General features: G+C 35.8%; 1 protein-coding gene across 3 annotated transcripts in view; it reads right to left on the bottom strand.

Moving 5' to 3' along the window:
• Positions 1-22,500, bottom strand: part of LOC148956245 (ATP-dependent RNA helicase with zinc finger domain-like) — a 126,018-nt gene that overhangs the window by 32,216 nt on the left and 71,302 nt on the right. For all 3 annotated transcript variants that reach the window (XM_089094714.1, XM_089094698.1, XM_089094707.1), the window contains 2 exons: positions 21,774-21,957; positions 18,719-18,935 (listed from right to left, as the gene is read on the bottom strand). In XM_089094714.1, the coding sequence (XP_088950840.1) occupies positions 18,719-18,935; positions 21,774-21,957 (401 nt within the window). The remainder of the gene's footprint in view (positions 1-18,718; positions 18,936-21,773; positions 21,958-22,500) is intronic.

Raw genomic sequence — 22,500 nt, 5'->3', positions numbered from 1 at the left:
AACGACAGTAAGATATAGTAGCAAAAATGATCAGAATATATTTGTTAATTTAGGGTTAACATAAAGGCGAACTTATAACTGATTCAAAAGTTTGTTAGGTTTAAAAACTATTTTTTTCCCTTTCGAACTAAAAACTTAACAATCATGAGAATTCTACAAAAATAGTAGAGCAATAACACTGTCGCCTGACAGAAATACAATTATGCCCTTTTAGCAACATTTTATCTCAAGCCTTTTTATGCTCGTCCTAAAAGATGAAACTATAATCTTTTAATTACTTTAATGACTTTGAACTCATTTGAATCTAGATATTACAAGTTAACTTATTATTTTAATTCTCCGTGAGCTTTCAAATAAATGTAGAAAGAGGTAGGGGGGGGATAGGAGTTAACTAAAATATTTCTTTATGTAGCATAAAATGTTAGATTCCAATGCCTACTGGCACAGAGGTGGAAAAGGCAAGACCCCCCAGAAAACTTCTTTGGGGGGAGATGACTGATGCTCATAGGAACATAGTTTTCAGCAACTATAAATGGTAATATTTCTTTTTTTCATAATATATATATATATATATATATATATATATATATATATATATAATATTTCTATGTACTAAACCATATGTATATAATATTTTTATTGATCAGAGAATCTTATTTCAAAAGTTGTGATGACTTCAGCCACATAGAAGATCCATGTCATACAGAATTTCGGGAAGGCGTGATAACATCTAACATCTAACATCGACAAGAAAATCCGTCAGAACCACTAACCGTCATAACATCTAAAATTTTAAAACTTTAGTTTTTTTAGGATTTAGGGGGGGGAGGTACCTAGGTTAAGTTAGGTTACGTAATTAATATATGCTATGCTTTACCCTCACCCCCTGATATGCAAATATATATCCAAAATTTATTTCTAAACTATTATATACTTATTACTATTATATAAACTTATAAATTTTGTATCGATGTTATGAAGGTTAGTGGTTCAGACGGTTAGATGTTATGACGTTTAGTGCTTGTGACGGTTAGTCGAAATGGTAGCACCCCCAGAATATCCATCCATATGAACAATAATACCCCCCCTTTGTCCACCCAAAATTCTGAAGCACAAATGTTACTAAGGATTTATTGAACAAAAATACTATTCATCACAAACTTTGACAGCAAGTTCAAATTTCTGTCCAAAATTTAAATTGCATTACAACTTTTTAACTGGCTGATTCAACATTTTAATTAACTGATGAACAAAATAATACGTGTATTTTTTTTTTACATAGTCCAATCGACGATCATTCTCAATTATTGACCTTTAAGGGCTATGAAAGGATTAGTAGGTTCCTCGAAGTAATTTCGATGCTATGGTAGCTTTATGAAAACATCAGTTATACTTTAAAAATTGTCTATTAACAGCGGCACCTACAAGAGTGCATTTGCTATTCCCTAATATGGGACCACGAAAAAACTTAACTTTAAACTAACCAATATCAATATTATGCATTCCTGGTAATGGTTATTGTTAATACCCACAGATAATTTCTCGTCAAATTTATTACTAATAAAGTATATACGTATTGTTTAACTTCAGGAATTATTCTTGATTTTTTGGAATCTTATTCCTTTGGAAAGGAATTTTGTCATTTGGAATGATCCAATCAATTTGCTTAATACAATCAAATTATTTTAGCTGTAACCAAATATATAATAATTAAATATATAATAATTCTTAGGTGCTCATTCCCCACCCCTTCCCCTGCAATATTAAAAAAGAAAACTTGTCGATCTTATAGAGAAAATAGGCTAGAGTATTAGAATGTTAAACAGAATCGAACTTACATAAAACACACATTTTCATGCAACTACATTCACCGTTCAGAGGTCCATTCGACCAAGTTAAAAAAATATATATAAAATATTCAGAGTATAAAATTCAAAAAGAAGATTCATCGCTGGTCTTAAAACGCCTGGTTTATTTGGAAGGAAAAAATGTTCAAAATTTTCTGGTGTTCAAACAGTACGTGACAACAAAATGTACGTAAAGAGCGACTCGTCCCACCACTAACCAAAAATTTGAAAAAAATTGATAATAATTTATACATCAAAAGGGTTGATCTTTTATGCTGATTCCAAATGTATAAGATTCATTAAGTTTTACGTCTTCTTGTTTTCACTTTTTCCATAAATGTAGTTTATAAGAAAAAAAAAGTTGGCTTCATGGACAGAAAAATAAATAAAAAATTATTGTCTACACCTGATTAGATTGGACCTGCTGTTACTAGTACTAACAACTAAATGCAGCTTAAAGCTGCACGAGGCCGACAAAGACGCACACACTCCTCCTAACCCCAATCTGTTAAAAGCTGACCAGTCAATAGAGATGAAAATGAAGTAGAGGCCAGATATGGACTGAACTGACTAGTTCAGGCATTTAGGCTACTCTAATTTTAGGAGATATGATTTACTATTACTTGAAAATGTCAAAAAAAAAGAAGAAAACAGAAGCTAGAAGGATCAGTAAAGATAGCACTGTAATTCAATTTTTCGCTTTCATGCTAATGTCCCATGGAGGCGAAATGGATTGATTTCTGATTGGCAATAAGGGGCCTGGGGCTCGATCACAGCTGCTGCAAGGTTGGGCGACAGGCTTTTTACCTGTCCCTGATAAAATTTCTATGCAAAAATATTGATTTTATTTTAAATATATTTTGTTAATTAGAGAAGCACGTACATGTGACAAATTTTTGATGTGAATAACATGTTTTACTATAGTGCTATAGAAAAATGCAGTTTTTCGTGAAACAAATGATTGTATTTTTTTTTTAATTGCTAAAGGAACTTCCTTTAAAATGAGCCATTAAACAGTTCCCTAAGATGTTCCAGTGCCAAGCTATCTGATGAAAAAAAAAAAAAAAAAAAAAAAAAAAAAAAAAAAAAAAAAAATGCCGTATATGAAAATATCGTAGTTCAAGCAAATTTTCTTGTTTTTCAAGCCAATAGATTTTCCTCGTTATTCAAGCCAACGGAGTTAAGTTTCCCATAGAGGGGTGTTTAGAGAAGGCAGTTCTAATAGTGCTCTTCTTTTTTTTTTTTATTTGAATCTAGTTTTAGAAGTTATGGGTTATTGTATTTCTTAGTGTGGGACGTGATCATCTCTTACTAGGTTGCTAGCTACCACTGCAACCAGGATACCCCCACCAATTAAAATGTCGACCTATATGCCATCAATGGCTCTCGAGGATCGTTGAAATGTGCAGTATTTTCCACAAGGATTTGTTGAGCGGTTAACCAGGAGATCAATTTTAAATGGTGCATATTAGTTAGACATACTATCTTTAATATGATTAAATAAGCCTTTTTTAAACAGCACTAGAATAGGAAGGAATAGAAAAAGGGGTTAAATACATATCATAGGCAGCGCAATAGCGCTGTCTAAGTAAAGAACGATGTTGGCACAATGTATTTTTTTTTTGGTTTCCATACCAGGGCACTTCGTATCGAAGGAGTTGTGGTAAAAACTTCGAAAACGGCTCATTCGATTAGAGATTAGAATGGCTTGTGCCCTTTTTAATAGTCGAAAGTGATTGGAAGGCAACTAACAACCCTTCCACGCCCACCATTTCCCCAAACACATCCAATCAAAATTTTGAGAAAGCCATTTTGTTCAGCGTGGTTGATTTCCAGATATAAATTATGTTTCTGAGGAGGACACTCCCCCACAGCCCTCATCCCTCAGGGCAAGGGGTTTAAGTTATGCCCTGGGGGCATATAAGATTTTAATAGAAAGCGTTGTTGCAATAATTTCAAAAAAGGCTCGTTCGATTGGAAATTCAGGGCTATTGCCCTTTTTAATAGTCAAAAATGATAGGAGGGCCGCTAACCCCCCTCTCACACCGACCTTTCCCCCAAAGACATCCAATCAAAATTTTGAGATAGCCATTTTGTTGAATGTAGTTGAAAGTTCTGGAAATTAGGTCTTGGAGGATGATAACCCCCCCCCGCCCAAGGCCCCCAGGGCAAGGGTTGTAAGTTATGCCCTGGGGGCATATAAGGTTTTTGATAGAAAGCGTTGTCGTAGAAACATCAAAAAGGGCTCATTTGATTGGAAATTGAAAAGGCTAATACCCTTTTTAATAGTCAAAAGCTACTGTAAGGCAACTAACACCCCTTCCACGCCCACAATTTATCCAAACACATCCAATCAAAATTTTGAGATAGCCATTTTGTTCGAAGTAGTTGAAAGGTTTGGAAATTATATCTGAAAGGATGACACTCCCCCCAGATCCCTCAGAGTAAGGGTTGTAAGCTATGCCCTGGGGGCATATAAGGTTTTTTTTATTGAAAGCTTTGTCGTAGGAACTTGAAAAAGGGCTCATTTGATTGGAAATTCAAAGGGCTAGTGCCCTTTTTAATAGTCGAAAGTGATTTCAGGGCAACAAAGCCCCCTCTCAAGCCCACCTTTTCCCCACACACATCCAATCAGAATTTTTAGATAGGCGTTTTGTTCAGCGTAGTTAAAAGTTTTAGAAACTAGGTCCTTGAGGATGATAACCCTCAGAGCCCTCGGGGCATGGGTTGTAAGTTATGCCCTGGGGACACATACGGTTTTTATAGATAGTGATGTATAGTAGGTTTTTATAGATAGTGATAGTATAGATAGCCATTTTGTTCGACGTAGTTAAAAAAACCGAAAATTATGTTTTTCAGGATGACACTCTCCCCATAGCCCTCAGGACAAGGGTTGTAAGTTATTCCCTGGGGGCGTATAAGGTTTTTATAGATAGTGATGTTGTAGAAACTTCAAAAAGGGCTCATTCGATTGGAAATTAGAAAAGCGTGTGCCCTTTTTAATAGTCAAAAGTGATTGGAAGATAACTAACACCCTCTCATACCCACCATTTCCTCAAACACATCCAATCAAAATCTTGAGATAGCGATTTCCTTCAACGTAGTTGAAACTTCTGGAAGTTAGGTCTTTAAGGACGACAACCCCCCCCCCCTCTAGCCCGCAGGGCAAGGGTTGTAAGTTATGCTCTGGGGACATATAAGGTTTTTATTGAAAGCGTTGTCGTAGAAACTTCAAAAGGACTCATTCGATTGGAAATTGAAAGGGTAAGTGCCTTTATTAATAGTTGAAAGTGATTGAAGAGCAACTAACGCCCCTCTCACGCCCACCAGTTTCCCAAACACATTCAATCAAAATTTTGAGATTGCCACTTTGTTTAACGTAGTTGAAAGTTCTAGAAATTAGGTCTTTGAGGATGACAACCCTCTGATAGCCCTCAGGGCAAGGGTTGTAAGTTATGCCCTGGGGGCATATAAGGCGTTCATTGAAAGTGTTGACGTAAAAATTCAAAAAGGGCTCATTCGATTGGAAATTGAAAGGACTAGTGCCCTTTTTAATAGTCGAAAATGATTAGAAGGCTTAAAATTTTTGCACTTTACTGACATAACTTGCACTTTACTGAGAAAAATACAAATGAATGTACATTGTCATTAATATACATATACTGATATTTATTAATCAAGATGTAAATATTATTTGATTTATTAAAGCTATAAAAGTAAAAACATTTATATTTTTCAGTTAAGTGCAAATTATGTTCTGGCCTTGGGAGGGCATAGGGGTTTGGAGCCCTACTCAGGTTAATTTCTGCTCCATTTTGAATTTTACTCGGTTATTTATTGTAATTTCTGTGTGTTTTGGGTTTCATTTATTTATCGATGCGGATTTGTGGTAGTTTCACACTTGGTAGATTATTTGATTTTATTTTTATTCATTTTTGGTTTAATGGAGTTCTTTAATTTTCTTTGAAAAACTTATTTTGCAGAAAACGTTTTTTTGATTAATAAAGCAAAAGGACATACGAGCTAGTACCCGCTCATAGATACTGTTAGGGTTTTTTTTCCCAAGGTGTGGTGCAAGTGCTAACGTGATCTTATCGGATTTTTAGATAGTCGCGCCCCAAACATATGGTAGTAATGGATTAAAGGCATAAGTAATGACATTAATGGCAGGTAAAGGCTTGATGGCTTAATCAATTAATGGCTTAATAAAACAAATACTGATACTTAGGTAAATTTTTGGAAAGTACTAATTGTAAACACAAGGCGATGGCTTCAACGAGAATGACTGGAGACTACAGATATACCGGAGACAGCTGGAGATACACGTTGATGCAATGGATATACATTTTTCCATTTCTAAAGTATGCATTGAAAGTAAAGCTTATCCATAGCACTCCCATCCGATTGGAGCAATCCTATCTATAGCTCTTGTCCTATTTGTGACCTGTAACCCTTGGTTCCTCTCTAATTCACCCAGAAGAATATATCACACATCTGGGCATTCCAATCGATTCAACTCTCTATTACACCCGTCCTCTCCTAATAAGCCACATCTCTCGCAGAATCACTACAGCATATGCATCTGTTGATACTACATAATTAGGCTTCAACTGAAATCTATGTTGCCCCCTTCGGAAGATTTTTAATAACTCAAATAATAGAGCTTGTTCAAATTTACGAAATGACTGCTACAACTTCCAACAATGGGCCCGAAATTTACGAATAGTTCGGAGATCTGGAGTAGCCGATCCCGAGTAAGCTGATACTTGATCAAATGAGGATTAAACAGAAAGATCACGAGCCTTCCTTAGTACCCTCTCCTAGTGCAAAGTTTATGGCTGAAATTTTATTATAAGTTGCTACTTATTTAGTTTATTTTCTATTTTCGTTCTTTGTTTTCCGTGGACTGCATGTACTTACTGTATATCGACTTTTCCAATACAAAATAATAAAAAAAATTAATAAAAAAAGCAAATGTTAGTGAAAAACTAAGGGAATTTTATTAGAGACTAAGGGACTTTAAGCAAATAGACTAAGGGACTTTTCTTTATCAATACGACGTGTAATGGAATGTAAAGATGATGACAGTAAATTAGAGCATTTCAATGCGCTAACAGGTAGTAATACCTTTATAAAAATGAGAAGGACTTAGCTTTGCATATATCACAAAGGAAAATAAAAACAGTTGCCTGGAGCCCTAAAGTGAAGTGAAGATAGAACCACGGAGGGGGAAGCCTCTCCCTTGGGACTTATGCATCCACTCAGAATTTTGATATTTTTTCGATGCCCAAATATTATCTAACATTATATTATTAACCTTTGATGACGGGGTGATTCTTCTTGATAATTTGTTTCTTAGCATTATTTTTAGATTTTGCCGCGCTGGGGTTGCCTCCTTAGTCCTTCTCCTTCTATATGTTATGATCTTTTTTGGTTTATCTTCTTTATCTTTATTTTTATTTTAATTGTTAGCCTTCCTTTCGAGCTTAGCTCCCTGTTGGCTTTATTTAATTATTTGTGTTGTTTATATTTGCATGAAATATAATTTATCTATCTATCTATTGGAAAAATGCCAATTTTTGAATTTTTTTTCCGAATTTGGACCGCCTAAATGAATCAAACACTTATATGATATAATACGCATATGATATAATATAAGCTAAACATATAACCGTAACACTCTGTTCTATGTCCTCTTCTAAAAAAAAAAATACTGTGAAAACAATTCTTACCTTATAACAAGCCCAAAATTTATATTAGAAAATATTACTCGGTCGCTTCCACTTGTTGTACAATGCTATGTTTCCCCGTGTTCCTATATTTTAAACATCTATAATATTAAACGCCATCTATTCCTTTACGAATAAAGGTTTTCATTTACCTGTTTCAAAGATTCTAATTTTAAAGAGGCTTATTTGTTATAAGATCAGTAAAGTCGCATAAACAAAAATAGGGAGACAGAAGCAGGGCATTATTTTTGTCACTGAAATACATCATTTGCAAAATTATTTGTCAGGTTTCTCAAAATGTTTCAAATATGAGTATCTGCACAATATATTACGACAATATTGAAAACGAAACAAAAATATAGTGGACAATAGTGGAAAAATCGTGAACTAAAGAGGAAGCATCCCATACAAATTTTGTTATTATAGTGTTTCCTTAAGAAGAGGCCAGAGAATAGACTCATAATTCAACACACAGTTTACTAACACCTACGGCTAAATTGAAAGACAACCACTAAATGAAAGACAGGACACATAAATAAAATTAGGAGCATGATTTGTGAATATTTGTCTTCATAAGTAATTTCACTTCACATTTAGTGAGTCTTTTGACAAATTAAAAAACTGACCCTGATATGATTTGAACAGGTAACCTGATCTGGAGTCAGACGCGCTGCCGTTGCCCAACAAGGTCATAAATATGTGACTAGATTCAAATTAATAAAAAATATTGTAGTAATGAACTGTCAGTAAGAAAGGACTCGGTCCGATAGTAACTGAAAATCTAAAAAACACAATTTTGATAACGATTGATACATTCAAAGAATTGGCTTTTATGCTGATTCCAAATATGTAAAGTTCTACCCATTAAAAGCTACGAGCCTGACAAAAGCTGCCTGATTTTCGAAAATGGGAGGAAAACACCCTCACTACGTCAAAAAATCTTAATGAAAATCACACCATCAGATTGAGCATATCAGAAAACCCTTCTGAAGAGTTTTCAAGTCCCTATCTACAAAATGTGAAATTTTATATTTATATGCCAGAGAAGAGTACTTAGTCTCTTTTTCCCAGGGGTGATTGTATCGAATTAATGTTCTTTGAAGATCGAGAGAGGGCATTCGAACGAATATCAGAAGTTCTGATGCCCTTTTTAAGAGACCAAAAAGAGTGGAGAACCAATAGCCACCCTCCCATGCCCCCTTTTCAACATAGATATTTGATCAACATTTTTAGGTAGTCGTTTGCTTCAGCACAGTTGAATAGTCCAAAAACCATGGCTTTTTGGGGGAAATTTTCAATTGGGATGAAAATTTCCAGGAAGAATTTTCCCGGATAAATTTTACATGGAAGGTGGGGGAAGGGAATTTCTTGGCATGATTTGAAAACGGTCAGACACTAAATAAAAAAAAAGTTTTTTTCAACTGAAAATTGGGAGCAACTATATAACAAACACAAATCATTCCGTATAAGAGGGGACTAATCCTTTCTCAGCCCTCGCTCTTTACGCTAAAGTCTGGCTGTTTTTCAAGATTCTTTAAGAAAGACTGCTCAAGCACAAGGACCGTTGATTTTGAATGAGAAATATTTTTAAAGAAATTTTTTATTTAGATTGGTTTTTCTCACTTCTAAATCGGGATTTTTTTTTCTTTAAGGCCAAATTCACAATGAGATTTTAGCTAAAGCCAAGTTAACAACACACGCCGGACCCTCCCCAATATGGCTCAAAATTTTGAGATAGCCATTTTGTTCAGCGTAGTTGATTTCCAGATAGAAAATATGTTTTTGAGGATTACAATCCCCCACAACCCTCAGGGCAAGGGTTTTAAGTTATGCCCTGGGGGCATATACGGTTTTTATAGAAGGCGTTGTCGTAGAAACTTTAAAGGGGGCTCATTCGATTGGAAATCGAGAGTTCTAGTGCCCTTTTTAATAGTCGAAAATGATTGGAGGGCAACTAGCCCCCCCCTCCACAGCAATCATTCCCCCAAACACATCCAATCAAAATTTTGAGATAGCCATTTGTTCAGCGTAGTTGATTTCCTGATAGAAAATATATTTTTGAGGATGACACTCCCCCACAGCCTTCAGGGCAAGGGTTATGAGTTATGCCCTGGGAGTATGTACGGTTTTTATTGAAGTCGTTGTCTTAGAAATTTCAAAAAAGGCTCATTTGATCGGAAACTCAAAGGCCTAATGCCCTTTTCAATAGTCGACAGTGACCGGTAGGCAATTAGCCCCCCCTCCCACGCCCATCATTCCCCCAAACACATCCAATAAAAATTTTGAGATAGCCATTTTGTTCAGCGTAGTTGATTTCCAAATAGAAAATATGTGTTTGAGGAGGACACTCCCTCTCAACCCTCAGGGCAAGGGTTTTAAGTTATGTCCAGGGGGCATATAAGGTTTTTATAGAAGACGTTGTCGTAGAAACTTCAGAAAAGGCTCATTCGATTGGAAATTCAAAGGGATAGTGCCCTTTTTAATAGTAGAAAGTGATTTGAGGGCAACTAGCCCCCCCCCGCGCCCATCATTTCCCCAAACACATCAAATTAAAATTTTCAGATAGCCATTTTGTTCAGCGTAGTTGATTTCCAGCTAGAAAATATGTTTTTGAGGAGGACACTCCCCCAAAACCCTCGGGGCAAGGGTTTTGAGTTATACCATGGGGGCATATAAGGTTTTTATACGGCGGTGTCGTAGAAACTTCAAAAAAGGCTCATGCGATTGGAAATTCAAAGGGCTAGTCCCCCTTTTTAATAGTCAAAAGTGATTTGAGCGAAACTAGCCCCCCCCCCCCAGGCCCATCATTTCCCCAAACATATCCAATCAAAATTTTGTGTGAGCCATTTTGTTCAGCGTGGTTGATTTTCAGTTAGAAAATATGTTTTTGAGGAGGACACTCACCCTCAACCCTCAGGGCAAGGGTTTTAAGTTATGCCCTGGGGGCATATAAGGTTTTTATAGAGGGCGTTGTCGTAAAAACTTCAAAGGGGGCTCATTCGATTGGAAATCGAAAGTTCTAGTGCCCTTTTTAAGTCGAAAATGATTGGAGGGCAACTAGCCCCCCCCCAAACGCCCATCATTCCTCCAAACACATCCAATCAAAATTTTGAGATATCCATTTTGTTCAGCGTAGTTGATTTCCAGATAGAAAATATATTTTTAAGGAGGACAATCCCCCACAACCCTCAGGGCAAGAGTTTTAAGTTATGCCCTGGGGCATATAAGGTTTTTATAGAAGGTGTTGTCGTAGAAACTTCAAAATAGGCTCATTCGATTGGAAATTCAAAGGGCTAGTGCCCTTTTTAATAGTCGAAAGTGATTGGAGGGCAACTAGCCCCCCTGCCCATCATTTCCCCAAACACAGCCAATCAAAATTTTGAGATAGCCATTTTGTTCAGCGTAGTTGATTTCCAGATAGAAAATATGTTTTTGAGGACGACACTCCCCCTCAACCCTCAGGGCAAGGGTTTTAAGTTATTCCCTGGGGGCATATAAGGACTTTTATATAAGGCGTTTTCGTAGAAACTTCAAAAAAGGCTCATTCGATTGGAAATTCAAAGGGACAGTGCCCTTTTTAATAGTCGAAAGTGATTGGAGGGCAACTAGCCCCGCCCCCACGCCCATCATTCCCCCAAACTCATCCAATCAAAATTTTGAGATAGCCATTTTGTTCAGCGTAGTAGATTTCCAGATAAAAAATATGTTTTTGAGGAGGACAATCCCCACAACCCTCAGGGCAAGGGTTTTAAGTTATGCCCTGGGGGCTTATAAGGTTTTTATAGAAGGCGTTGTCGTAGAAACTTCAAAACAGTCTCATTCGATTTGAAATTCAAAGTGATAGTGCCCTTTTCAATAGTCGAAAGTAATTGGAGGGCAACTAGCCCCCCCACGCCCATCATTCCCCCAAACACATCCAATCAAAACTTTGAGATAGCCATTTTGTTCAGCGTAGTTGATTTCCAGATAGAAAATATATTTTTGAGGAGGACACTCCCCAAAAACCCTGAGGGCAAGGGTTTTAAGTTATGCCCTGGGGGCATATAAGGTTTTTATAGAAGGTGTTGTCGTAGAAATTTCAAAAAAGCCTCATTCGATTGGAAATTCAAAGGGCTTGTGCCCTTTTTAATAGTCAAAAGTGATTGGAGGGCAACTAGCCCCCCCCCCACACCCATCATTCCCCCAAACACATACATTCAAAATTTTGAGATAGCCATTTTGTTCAGCGTAGTTGATTTCCAGATAGAAAATATGTTTTTGAGGAGGACAATCCCCCACAACCCCCAGGGCAAGGGTTTTAAGTTATGCCCTGGGGGCATATAAGGTTTTTATAGAAGGCGTTTGTCGTAGAAACTTCAAAAAGGCTCATTCGATTGGAAATTCGAAGGGCTAGTGCCCTTTTTAATAGTCGAAAGTGATTGGAGGGCAACTAGCCCCTCCCCCCACGCCCATCATTTCCCCAAACACATACAATCAAAAATTTGAGATAGCCATTTTGTTCAGTGCAGTTGATTTTCAGATAGAAAATATTTTTTGAGGAGGACACTCCCCCACAACCCTCAAGGCAAGGGTTTTAAGTTATACCCTGTGGGCATATAAGGTTTTTATAGAAGGCGGTGTCGTAGAAACCTCAAAAGAGACTCATTCGATTAGAAATTCAAAGGGCTAGTGCCCTTTTTAATAGTCAAAAGTGATTTGAGGGCAACTAACCCCCTCTGACGCCCACCTTTTCCCCAAACACATCCAATCAACATTTTGAGACAGCCATTTTATTAAACGTAGTTTTAAGTTCTGGAAATTAGGTCTTTGAGGATGACAACTCCCCCACAGCCCTCAGGGCAAGGGTTTTAATTTAAGGATTCTCCGAATCCTTTATATTATTTCTTATGGAAGGGATGCCAATGAATCCAAATGAATCCAATGAAAAATACAAATGAATGTGCATTGTCAGTTTAATATACATATACTGATATTTACTAATCAAAATTATTTGATTTATTAAAATTATAAAAGTAAGAACACTTATTTTTTTTTCAATAAAGTGCAAATTTTGTTCTGGCCTTAGGAAAGCATAGGGGTTTTTCGCCCAACTTACGTTAATTTCTGTTCGTTTTGAGTTGGACTTGGTTATTTATTTTAGTTTCAGTTCGTTCTGGGTTTCATTTATTTATTGATGCTGATTTGTGGCAGTTTCGAGCTTGGTAGATTATTTGATTTAATTTTTTCTCATTTTATGTTTAATGGAGTTCTTTACTTTTCTTTGAAAAACTTATTTTGTGGAAAAAGTTTTTTTGATTAATTTCTTTTCGTTTTATATTGACATAGTCTTTTCAGGGAAAAAGAAAATAATACTTAAATCTTTTCGTTTTTTAAGACTTTATAGCTATTTATATGCTGGAGAAAATTTTTCAGCAATTTTTAACAACATACACCATTTTAAATATCTGGACACAAATGATAGTGTTTAATTTAGTTTCATACCTCTTCTAGTTGGCCTGAAATAGAAAACTTGATACCATTCGCAAAAAAATCTGTTTACTTTCTTTGATAGCTTTGATACACTTACACTATCTTGATTTGGTTAAATTTTAAGAGCAGAAGTAGCCTCAAAAGTTTGAACATAATACCTTCAGTCGTTCTTGGGATACTGCTGAGATGCCTTATTGGGAATTAGAATTACCATAGTGAATTTTTATTTAATCTTGAGGCAACATTAGTTTTTTAAACATAATGGGCAAATGTGAGGATGGAAGTGGAGGCGGGATTAGTTTCCCTCCAATTCCTTTCAACTACTAAAAAGGGCATCAGCCCCTTTTATTTTCAATCTAATGAGCCCCTTTCGAAGTTCCCACAACAGCTCATTTGATACAAAATGCCCTGGTCTAAAAAACGGCAGCAAAAACTAAAAATATTGATAATGATTTTCGACAATTAGAAAGGATAAAGGCCCTTTGAATTTCAAATCACAAGAGCCCTTTTCTTAAGTTCTAATAACAATGTCTTCTATAAAAACCTTATATGCTCCCAGGGCATAACTTAAAACCCTTGCACTGAGGGCTGTGGCGGAATATCCTCCTCAAAAACATATTTTCTATCTTTAAATCAAATACGCTGAACAAAATGGCTATCTCAAAATGTTTATTGGATGTGTTTGGGGGAATGATGGGCGTAGGAGGGGGGGGGGGTAGTTGCCCTCCAATAACTTTCGACTATTAAAATGAGCTTTTTTGAAGTTTCTACGACAACACCTTCTATAAAAAAAATTATATGCCCTGGGCATAACTTAAAACCCTTGCCCTGAGGGTTGTGGGGGAGTGACCTTCTCAAAAACATATTTTCTATCTGGAAATCAACCACGCTGAATAAAATGACTATCTCAAAATTTTGATTGGATGTGTTTGGGTGAATGATGGGTGTGGGGGGGGGGTAGTTGCCCTCCAATCACTTTCAACTATTAAAAAGGGGACTAGTCCTTTGAATTTCCAATCAAATGAGCCCCTTTTGAAGTTTCTATGACAACGCCTTCTATAAAAATCTTATATGCCCCCAGGTCATAACTTAAAACCCTTGCCCTGAGGGTTGTGGGGGAGTGTCCTCCTCAAAAACATATTTTATATCTGGAAATCAACTAAGCTGAACAAAATGGCTATATAAAAATTTTGATTTGATGTGTTTCGGGGATTGATAGGCCTGGGGGGACTAGCTTCCAAAAAGGCACTAACCACTCCAATTTCCAATCTAATGAGCCCTTTTTGAATTTTTTACGACGACTCCTTCGATACGAAGTGCCCGGATATGGAGAAAAAAAACCCCAAAAACAACACATTGTGCCCACATCGTTCTTTACTTAGGCAGCACTAACGCGCTGCCTATGGAAACGTGGGCGTGAGAGGGAGGGTTAGTTACCGTCCAATCACTTTCAACTATTAAAAAGGGCTCTAGCCCTTTGAATTTCCAATCAAATGAGCCTTTTTTGAAGTTTCTATGACAACACCTTCTATAAAAACCTTATATGCCCCCAGGGCATAACTTAAAACCCTTGCCCCGAGGGTTGTGGGGGAGTGTCGTCCTCAAAAACATATTTCCTATATGGGGAAAACAACTATGCTGAACAAAATGACTATCTCAAAATTTTGATTGAATATGTTTGGGGGAATGATGGGCGTGGGGGGGGGCGCTAGTTGCCCTCCAATCACTTTTGACTATTAAAAAGGGCACTAGCCTTTTGAATTTCCAACCGAATGAGCCTTTCTTGAAGTTTCTACGACAAAGCCTTCTATAAAAAGCTTATATGCCCCCAGGGCATAACTTAAAACCCTTGCCCCAAGGGTTGTAGGGGAGTGTCCTCCTCAAAAACATATTTTCTATCTGGAAAACAAATATGCAGAACAAAATGGCTATTTCAAAATTTTGATTGAATATTTTTGGGGGAATGATGGGCGTGGGGGGGGGGCTAGTTGCCCTCCAATCACTCTCGACTATTAAAAAGGGCACTAGCTCATTGAATGTCAAATCGAATGAGCATTTTTTGAAGTTTCTACGACAACGCCTTCTATAAAAAACTTATATGCCCCTAGGGCATAACTTAAAACCCTTGCCCCGAGGGCATTAGGGGACTGTCCTCCTGAAAAACATAGCTTCTAACTGGAAATGAACTCCGCTGAACAATATAGCTATCTCAAAATTTTGATAGGATATGTTTGGGGGAATGATGGGCGTGGGGGGGCTAGTTGCCCTCCAATCACTTTCGACTATGAAAAAGGGCACTATCCCTTTGAATTTGCAATCGAATGAGCCCTTTTCGAACTTTCTACGACAACTCCTTCGATACAAAGTGCCTGGGTATGGAGAAAAAAAAACCAACAAAAAACAACACATTGTGCCCACATCTTTCTTTACTTAGGCAGCGCTAACGCGCTGCCTATGATAGTTCAAAGTTCTGATAACAAAAAACTCCGGTGTCGACACAGCCCACCAGGGCGGGGGATAGGCGTTGTAAGTTATGCCCTGGGGGCATATAAACAATCAAACAATCATTAAATAAACAATAATGCAAACAAACATACAATAGATATTAATGTAAATTAATAGATAAATTTAGTGCTGATAATGTAAATTAATAAATAAATTTCTGCTGGGTGGAATTTAACGCGGGGGAATTATCAGCAGGAAAAGAAAATGTTCTTTGAGGGGGGAGAAATTTCCCGGGGGTGGGTTTTCCAAATGTGAATTATTCAGGGAGGGGACGACTAAAACCATTCGATAATATTCTAAATTTTACATCTGAAAGTAACGGGAATAAAGAATCAACGGAAATGTCAGAGATAGCACTTCGGGTTCCTTTAGACGATTTTGATCGTGTCTTTTGAAAAAAAGGACATTTTCAAAAGACAGATTATTTTCATTTGTATTACTTTCTCTGTGGCTGGTCAATTATGCATATGAGGGGGGAGACTCCCCCCCTCTGTCTACGCTAAGGTTTCAGTTTTTATCTCAAGGCTTAAAAATGAACGCAATGCTATAAAAGTATAACTCAAAATAACATATATAGAATAATATACGCAGATAACACGGAACAATTAATCAAAATTGCATATTATGAGTTGAGGCTCACCCAAATGATGGCCCAGGGTGCTCACCATTCCACAATCTATGAAATCGATCCTGCAATAACTGAAAATATAAAGTATTTTTGAGTATTTTAATGTCTTTCAAAACTCAAACGGTCCAACATTCTACAGCCCAATGAGTCTGTCTAATGTCCTAAATCGGGAACGGAGGAGATAAGTGAAGTTCCGCCCCGTATTGGATGAGTCTCCAATCTCACCCTCTCCCTCTACTGCTGTATACGCAAAAGCTTTATTCTTTATGTCAAGTACGCCACCCCAGACCCATAGACTTTTATAAGCCAAAGATTTGCATGGGAAGAAAACAAAGTAAATTTATTTTAATTATCCAATTATAAGGTTAAAATACATACTCTGTTATAGATGTAAAATTGCTTTGGCACACAAAATCTTTTTAAGGTCAATTCCAAACAGTCGTGATCCCTTTCTGTCAGCAAGTGAAATGGTCAAAACCCCCTTATTGGAGCTATTTTTTTAATCCATTTATTGTTGTCAACCGCTGTCCACAAGTTATGAAAGCTGTCTATTATTCATATATAAGGTTTTTATCAAAGAGGTAATCGTATAGACTTTGAAAAAAGCCTCAATCTATTTAAACTGAAAGTTCTAGATCCGTTTTTTAAAGTCAATAATAATCGGACAGTAAGCACCCCCCCCCATGCCATAAAAACTTGAAACTTTTTGCAATCAAAAACGAACAAAAATTAATTATAAAAAAAAACTGTCCGAAAAATAATTTTTTCAAAGAAAAGTAAAGGCCATTTTAAACTTAAGCTCAGTATATATTAATACCTGTTAAAATTAAAAGTAAAAATGACCAGAAATTACTATTAAAGAATAAATGAAACCCAAAACGAACAGAAATTGAATAAACAATCATAGCAAAAAAACATACAACAAGTAATAATGATAAATAAACAGATTTTAAAGCGAGTAATGCTTAGATTGAATAGCCTAATAAAATCAAACTTAAAACGAAAAAAAAATATTTTGCTATTGAAGTATAAATGAAACTTAAAACAAACACAAATTAAATAAACAATCAATGGGAACAAACGTACAATAGATATTAATGTAAATGAATAAATAAATCTTAAAACGAGTGAAACTGAAATTGAATATGCAAATCAAGTTTGAATCGAATAAAAATAACTACAAACAAGAGTTTGGGTATTGCCTCACTGCAGAAGCCTAAAACCTACTGCGTCATTGGCGCTTTACTGAAAACGAATTATATTACCAATGTTTTCTTTTGTACTTAAGATTGAAAATACATATTAAAATTATAGTAAAATTTTGAACTGATGAGCTTCCAGCAATTAATATCATTATACATCAAATATTCAGTTTAATTTATTAGTTCTTTTCAAGATTGGTCAAGACAAATATAGTTTCACTACAAACAAAATTTGGATACTGTCCCCTTCTTTAACTGTAAAAACCTAAAGCCTTCTGCGGCATTGGCGCTTCACTGAAAACGAATTACTCGTATATTACAAATTTATTCTTTTCCAGTTCTTACGGCATTGAAAACGAAAACAAAAATTACAGTGAAAAAAAATCTTGAACTGATGGATCTTTCAACAATTAATATCATATATCTAATATTCAATTTGATTTTGTTTATACTTTCCGAAACTGTTCAAGATTCATATAGTTCTTATAAAGTTTTCAGTTAGGTGCCATTGACGCAGTACGTTTTAGGCTTCTGCAGTGAGGCGATACCCAAACTCTTGTTTGTAGTTATTTTTATTCGATTTAAACTTGATTTGCATATTCAATTTAAGTTTCACTCGTTTTAAGATTTATTTATTCATTTACATTAATAAATATTGTATGTTTGTTCGCATTGATTGTTTATTTAATTTCTGTTCGTTTTAAGTTTCATTTATACTTTAATAGAAAAATATTTTTTTTTCGTTTTAAGCTTGATTTTCATATTCAATCTAAGCATTACTCGCTTTAAGATTTATTTATTCATTTATATTATTACTTGTTGTATGTTTTTTGCTGCGATTGTTTATTTAATTTCTGTTCGTTTTGGGTTTCATTTATTCTTTAATATTAATTTCTGGCCGTTTTGAGTTTGAATTTTAGCAGGTATTTGTTTCTCCTGAGCTTAAGTTTAAAATGGCCTTTACTTTTCTTTGAAAAACTTATTTTTCGGAAAGTTTTTTTTAATTAACTCTGAATGGGTCCAGACCTGATCTTAGCAAAGATTTTGAATTTAGCTATACTTCGCTGTTAAGTAAATATTGGCATTACCTAAATCTCAATGTAAATGAACCTTTACCAAAAAACCTTATCCATCTAAATGTCGCATTATTACCTTTTTCGTTTGAACTACACGTTATTTGTTTTTATACCTATATGCTTTGACCCCAAAGAAAAACACTAACTTCTCTGGACTTAAACATTTCCAAATCTTAGAAACAGCGAAATTAAAAAAAAAGACGGAAAGAGGGAAAGAAAGGCACAGAAAAACGGAGAGAGAGAGAGGAGGGAGGGACTGTACCTGCATCTTCCAATAGCACAAAGCGCAATCGGATCACCAACGGTGATTACAAGACTCTGAGCTCGAGTTAAAGCAGCATTAACGAGACGTTCGTCAGAGAGGAGTCCATAATCTTCATCTGGCAATACAACTAAATTGGCTTGTCTATCCGTACGAGGCATACGAGTGGTCAGTCGTGTTCTTACTGTGCTCATTATTATCACACGATATTCTTTCCCTGTAAAAAAAAAAATATACGGTTAAATCTACTTTTTCTAGATATAATCTGAATCACACCATATATATATATATATATATATATATATATATATATATATATATATATATATATATATATATATATATATATATATATATATATATATAATGAACAGTAGCGAAAAGTTTTTCCATAACTGACACATCATAACGCGCTGACTGGGAAGGTTATCAATGCGTCACAGCAATAATTTCAGTTGCTACTTGGCATTCGATCAGATTATTCCCGTCGTAATGCGCTAAACATTTGTCATTGCGCGTGCGCGAAGAGGCGAAGTCATTAAGAGAGATCTAGATCGATGTATTTCAAACATCTTTAATGTAGAGTAAAGGAAATTTCGCTATTGTTCGTATCTAATATTTATGCTGTGGTCTAAATCTAGCAGTAAATGCGTGAGGGTGCTTCACTGCTTTTGCTCTAACGCAGTGGTAGCTATGTAATGTGAAGAATTTTGGCGAATATTCGTAGGATTGCAAAATAATCCGACCGACAGTTAGATATAAAGGAGTTTCTGCAAATTTGGCCTCCGATAGGTAACTTCGAGAAATCTTCTGATTTGGGTATTAGCCGTGCCTTTTAACGGCATGGGCAAATTACACGCTGTGAACTAGCGTGGGTAAAATTAAGTTCATCCTAAGGAAGTCATCTTTATTTCATCATTGTGGGAAGAAGCGCCAGACCCAATCGTATTGCACCGAACCAAAGCCAAATTACTCAACCATGCGTGAACAACAGTGATCTACACAGTGTTCAACAACTGTAGTAAACAGTGCAACAGTGTTGTAAACAGTGTGCAACAACAGTGTATAACTCCTACAAGTGTGCAATTTGTGATCGTTTTTTACTCACTGATTCTAAGAAGTCATTCCCGAAAATGTTCCAATCTATTAATTCAAATACTGAAACACTAAAACATAGTGTCTGTGGGTTAAAAACTTATTTGAATACCATGAACCTTACAAATGAACAAACTGAAAAAAAAAATAGAAAACAAATAGAAATGTGCAAATAGAAAACATAAGTAACGGGAAATTGCAAATATGTTCTTTCCAAAATACTTAAGGACGTGAAAATATCAAAAAAGTAATCCAAGATTTATATTTATTCCTTCATTATTTTAATTATCAACTCATTGTGTATCTCATTTTTTCTTAGACAGCCCATGTTGCAAGAATTTGTCTTGTTTTGGGCAAATACTGTTCAACCGTGGATATAATCAGATTGTGTTCTCCCCAAAATTATTTCTCTGTTTAGTTCTGTTAGACTTTAGAACACAATCCTCAACAATAACATTTCCTAGAATTCTATATTGTGTCCCTAATAAGGTGACGGGATCTCATTAATTTCAATAGGTCTTGCAATTACTTCATTTAATACTGCATTAATTTAATAATTTAAATTTGGAAGGATACTTGCAACGATGAAGTCAGAGCTAGTGGGTGTGATGAATATCTTAGTAGACCAATCGCAGATGATTGATTCCAATGTTAAAAACTTTCATGAAGTGCCCTAATGTTTTTTTTCTTCTTATTTTGCCTTGTTTGGTTATTATGACACTTGTTAAACCCGGTCCCCCTCCTGGATACGGCCTCTGCTGCAGAAACAAAAAGACAGGATCCGAGGTAGAAACATGACGTTTTTATTATGGTATTTGAATGTCCAGGTTGGCAGAGATAGATGGTGTCATAGCCTAATTAAATTTGGAGTAAGAAAAAAAAATGGTAAAGGTTATAGACTGCTAAAATTTTGCAGGTACTCCCATGATGGTAAGCATGCCAACCTTATTGATTATGTTATTGCAAACCGAAGACTGGCAGAACCGATACAAGATACTAAGGTATAAAGGAGTGCTGTTATTGACATCAAAAGCAAAGATGACCAACTAGTAGTGTCTAGGGTTAAAGCTGAAATTTAGCAAGGGTAGCTACTTTCCGGCAAGTTATGATGTTGTTTTCTAAGACCAATTGAATACTAAACTCGAGAGTCTAAGATTTGAAAATATAGACGACGAATGGAATAATTTTATGAAACTGATTTTTGAAATAACAGACGGCGTCTTAGCGAGGGAAGTTAGATACGCAGCTTGGAATATTAATGAAAGAACTTAGTAGTCAATGGAGGGGATAGTACAAGAAATATTTGAGTGATGGACAACATGAAAATAGGAAGAAGTTTTGAATTAAGGAGGTTTGAAGTGGAGACCACTGAAACAACTGCTTAACATCTGGACAAAGCAGTTAGACGGGAACATTAAACTCAATTACGGTGGGACTCGAAATGGGTTCAAGAAGACATTCTAGTAGTCAATGGCTAAATATCTCTTTATCGTTTTGGGAATATACATTTTAATTCTCGGGGAATTTCCTTATGAACCATGAAATTAAGTCAAATTTAATCTTTTAAGTCTCAAATTAAGTCTTTAAGTCTTTGGCCGTTGCTGCTTTTTTCTGATGGTACAACGCTCGTCAGAAAATCTCAAGAGGAGCAACATATTCTGATGAATATACTAAAAGGATATTAAGCTAAAAAGAAAACAGTGTGGAGATGAATCCATACGAATGGAGAAAAAAAAAACTATGAAGGTGAACGTTTAAAAGAAATAGAAAGATCTAAATAATTGGGAGCTCTGCAAAAGTTTGTTGGTGGTTGGATAAAAAAGATGGCTAAGAACCTAAAAGAGATAACAATATGAACAATAAAAAGTTATGACACCAAAAACAACAAAAATATAATCCATTGATTCCACTCCACAGCATCTTCATGAATAGAAATAATCAATCAAGAAAAGCAACAAACCTTGAACGTTAACGATTCGTTCTACTGATATTCCATGTAGCTGACGACGTCTTAGCTCTCCACGTATTCTGAACACCTGGTCAGCATATGGCGAGACAACTCCAATACTAGATTCATTAAATTCTCCCCAGCACGCTGGCCATTTTTCTTTGAGAGATACAACCCTTTCAACTACCTCGTAAACCTAGAAAAATGGAGCAATACATGGAGCGAAAATAGAATAATAACACAAATATCAGTTTACTCACGCGGTTGAGCAAAAAAAAGTAGACGGACTAAATAGACGTGGTAGTCACATCACAATCACAACTCAACACACATCACAACTCAAATCACAATCAATCACAACTCAAATATGGTTAAAGACGAAAACCCGAACAGCTTTAATTAAAAAGAAAGTAACGGACTGTGTTGACACTTCAAGTAAAAGGAAATTATCCTATACATAAACAGGTGTGCCTCCCATCAATCCCTCACACCGTTTACCCTGAAACTTAAATAGTGCTTCACGAAAGGAATTAAGAATATAACAAGTACAGCCATCCCATGAATGCCGGTGTTTTGTTTGCCACAATACAGTCCTGATCTTGCGCCGAGTAATTACCCTCCGTGGCAACCGTTACCTCAGTGGCAACCGTTACAATGATGATGATGACGTAAGATGGAAGTAAATTTCTGGTTACCGGAATATGCGGCAAGTTTTTATACAGAGGTTACTTTAAAATTA

The sequence above is a fragment of the Artemia sp. Qi Xiang Cuo genome, chromosome 1 (assembly GCF_049724085.1).
Source record: "Artemia sp. Qi Xiang Cuo chromosome 1, ASM4972408v1, whole genome shotgun sequence".
In the NCBI taxonomy this organism is placed as follows: Eukaryota; Metazoa; Arthropoda; class Branchiopoda; order Anostraca; family Artemiidae; genus Artemia; species Artemia sp. Qi Xiang Cuo.
Note: the sequence above shows the minus strand (reverse complement) of the source record. Positions and strands in the feature narration are given on the sequence as shown.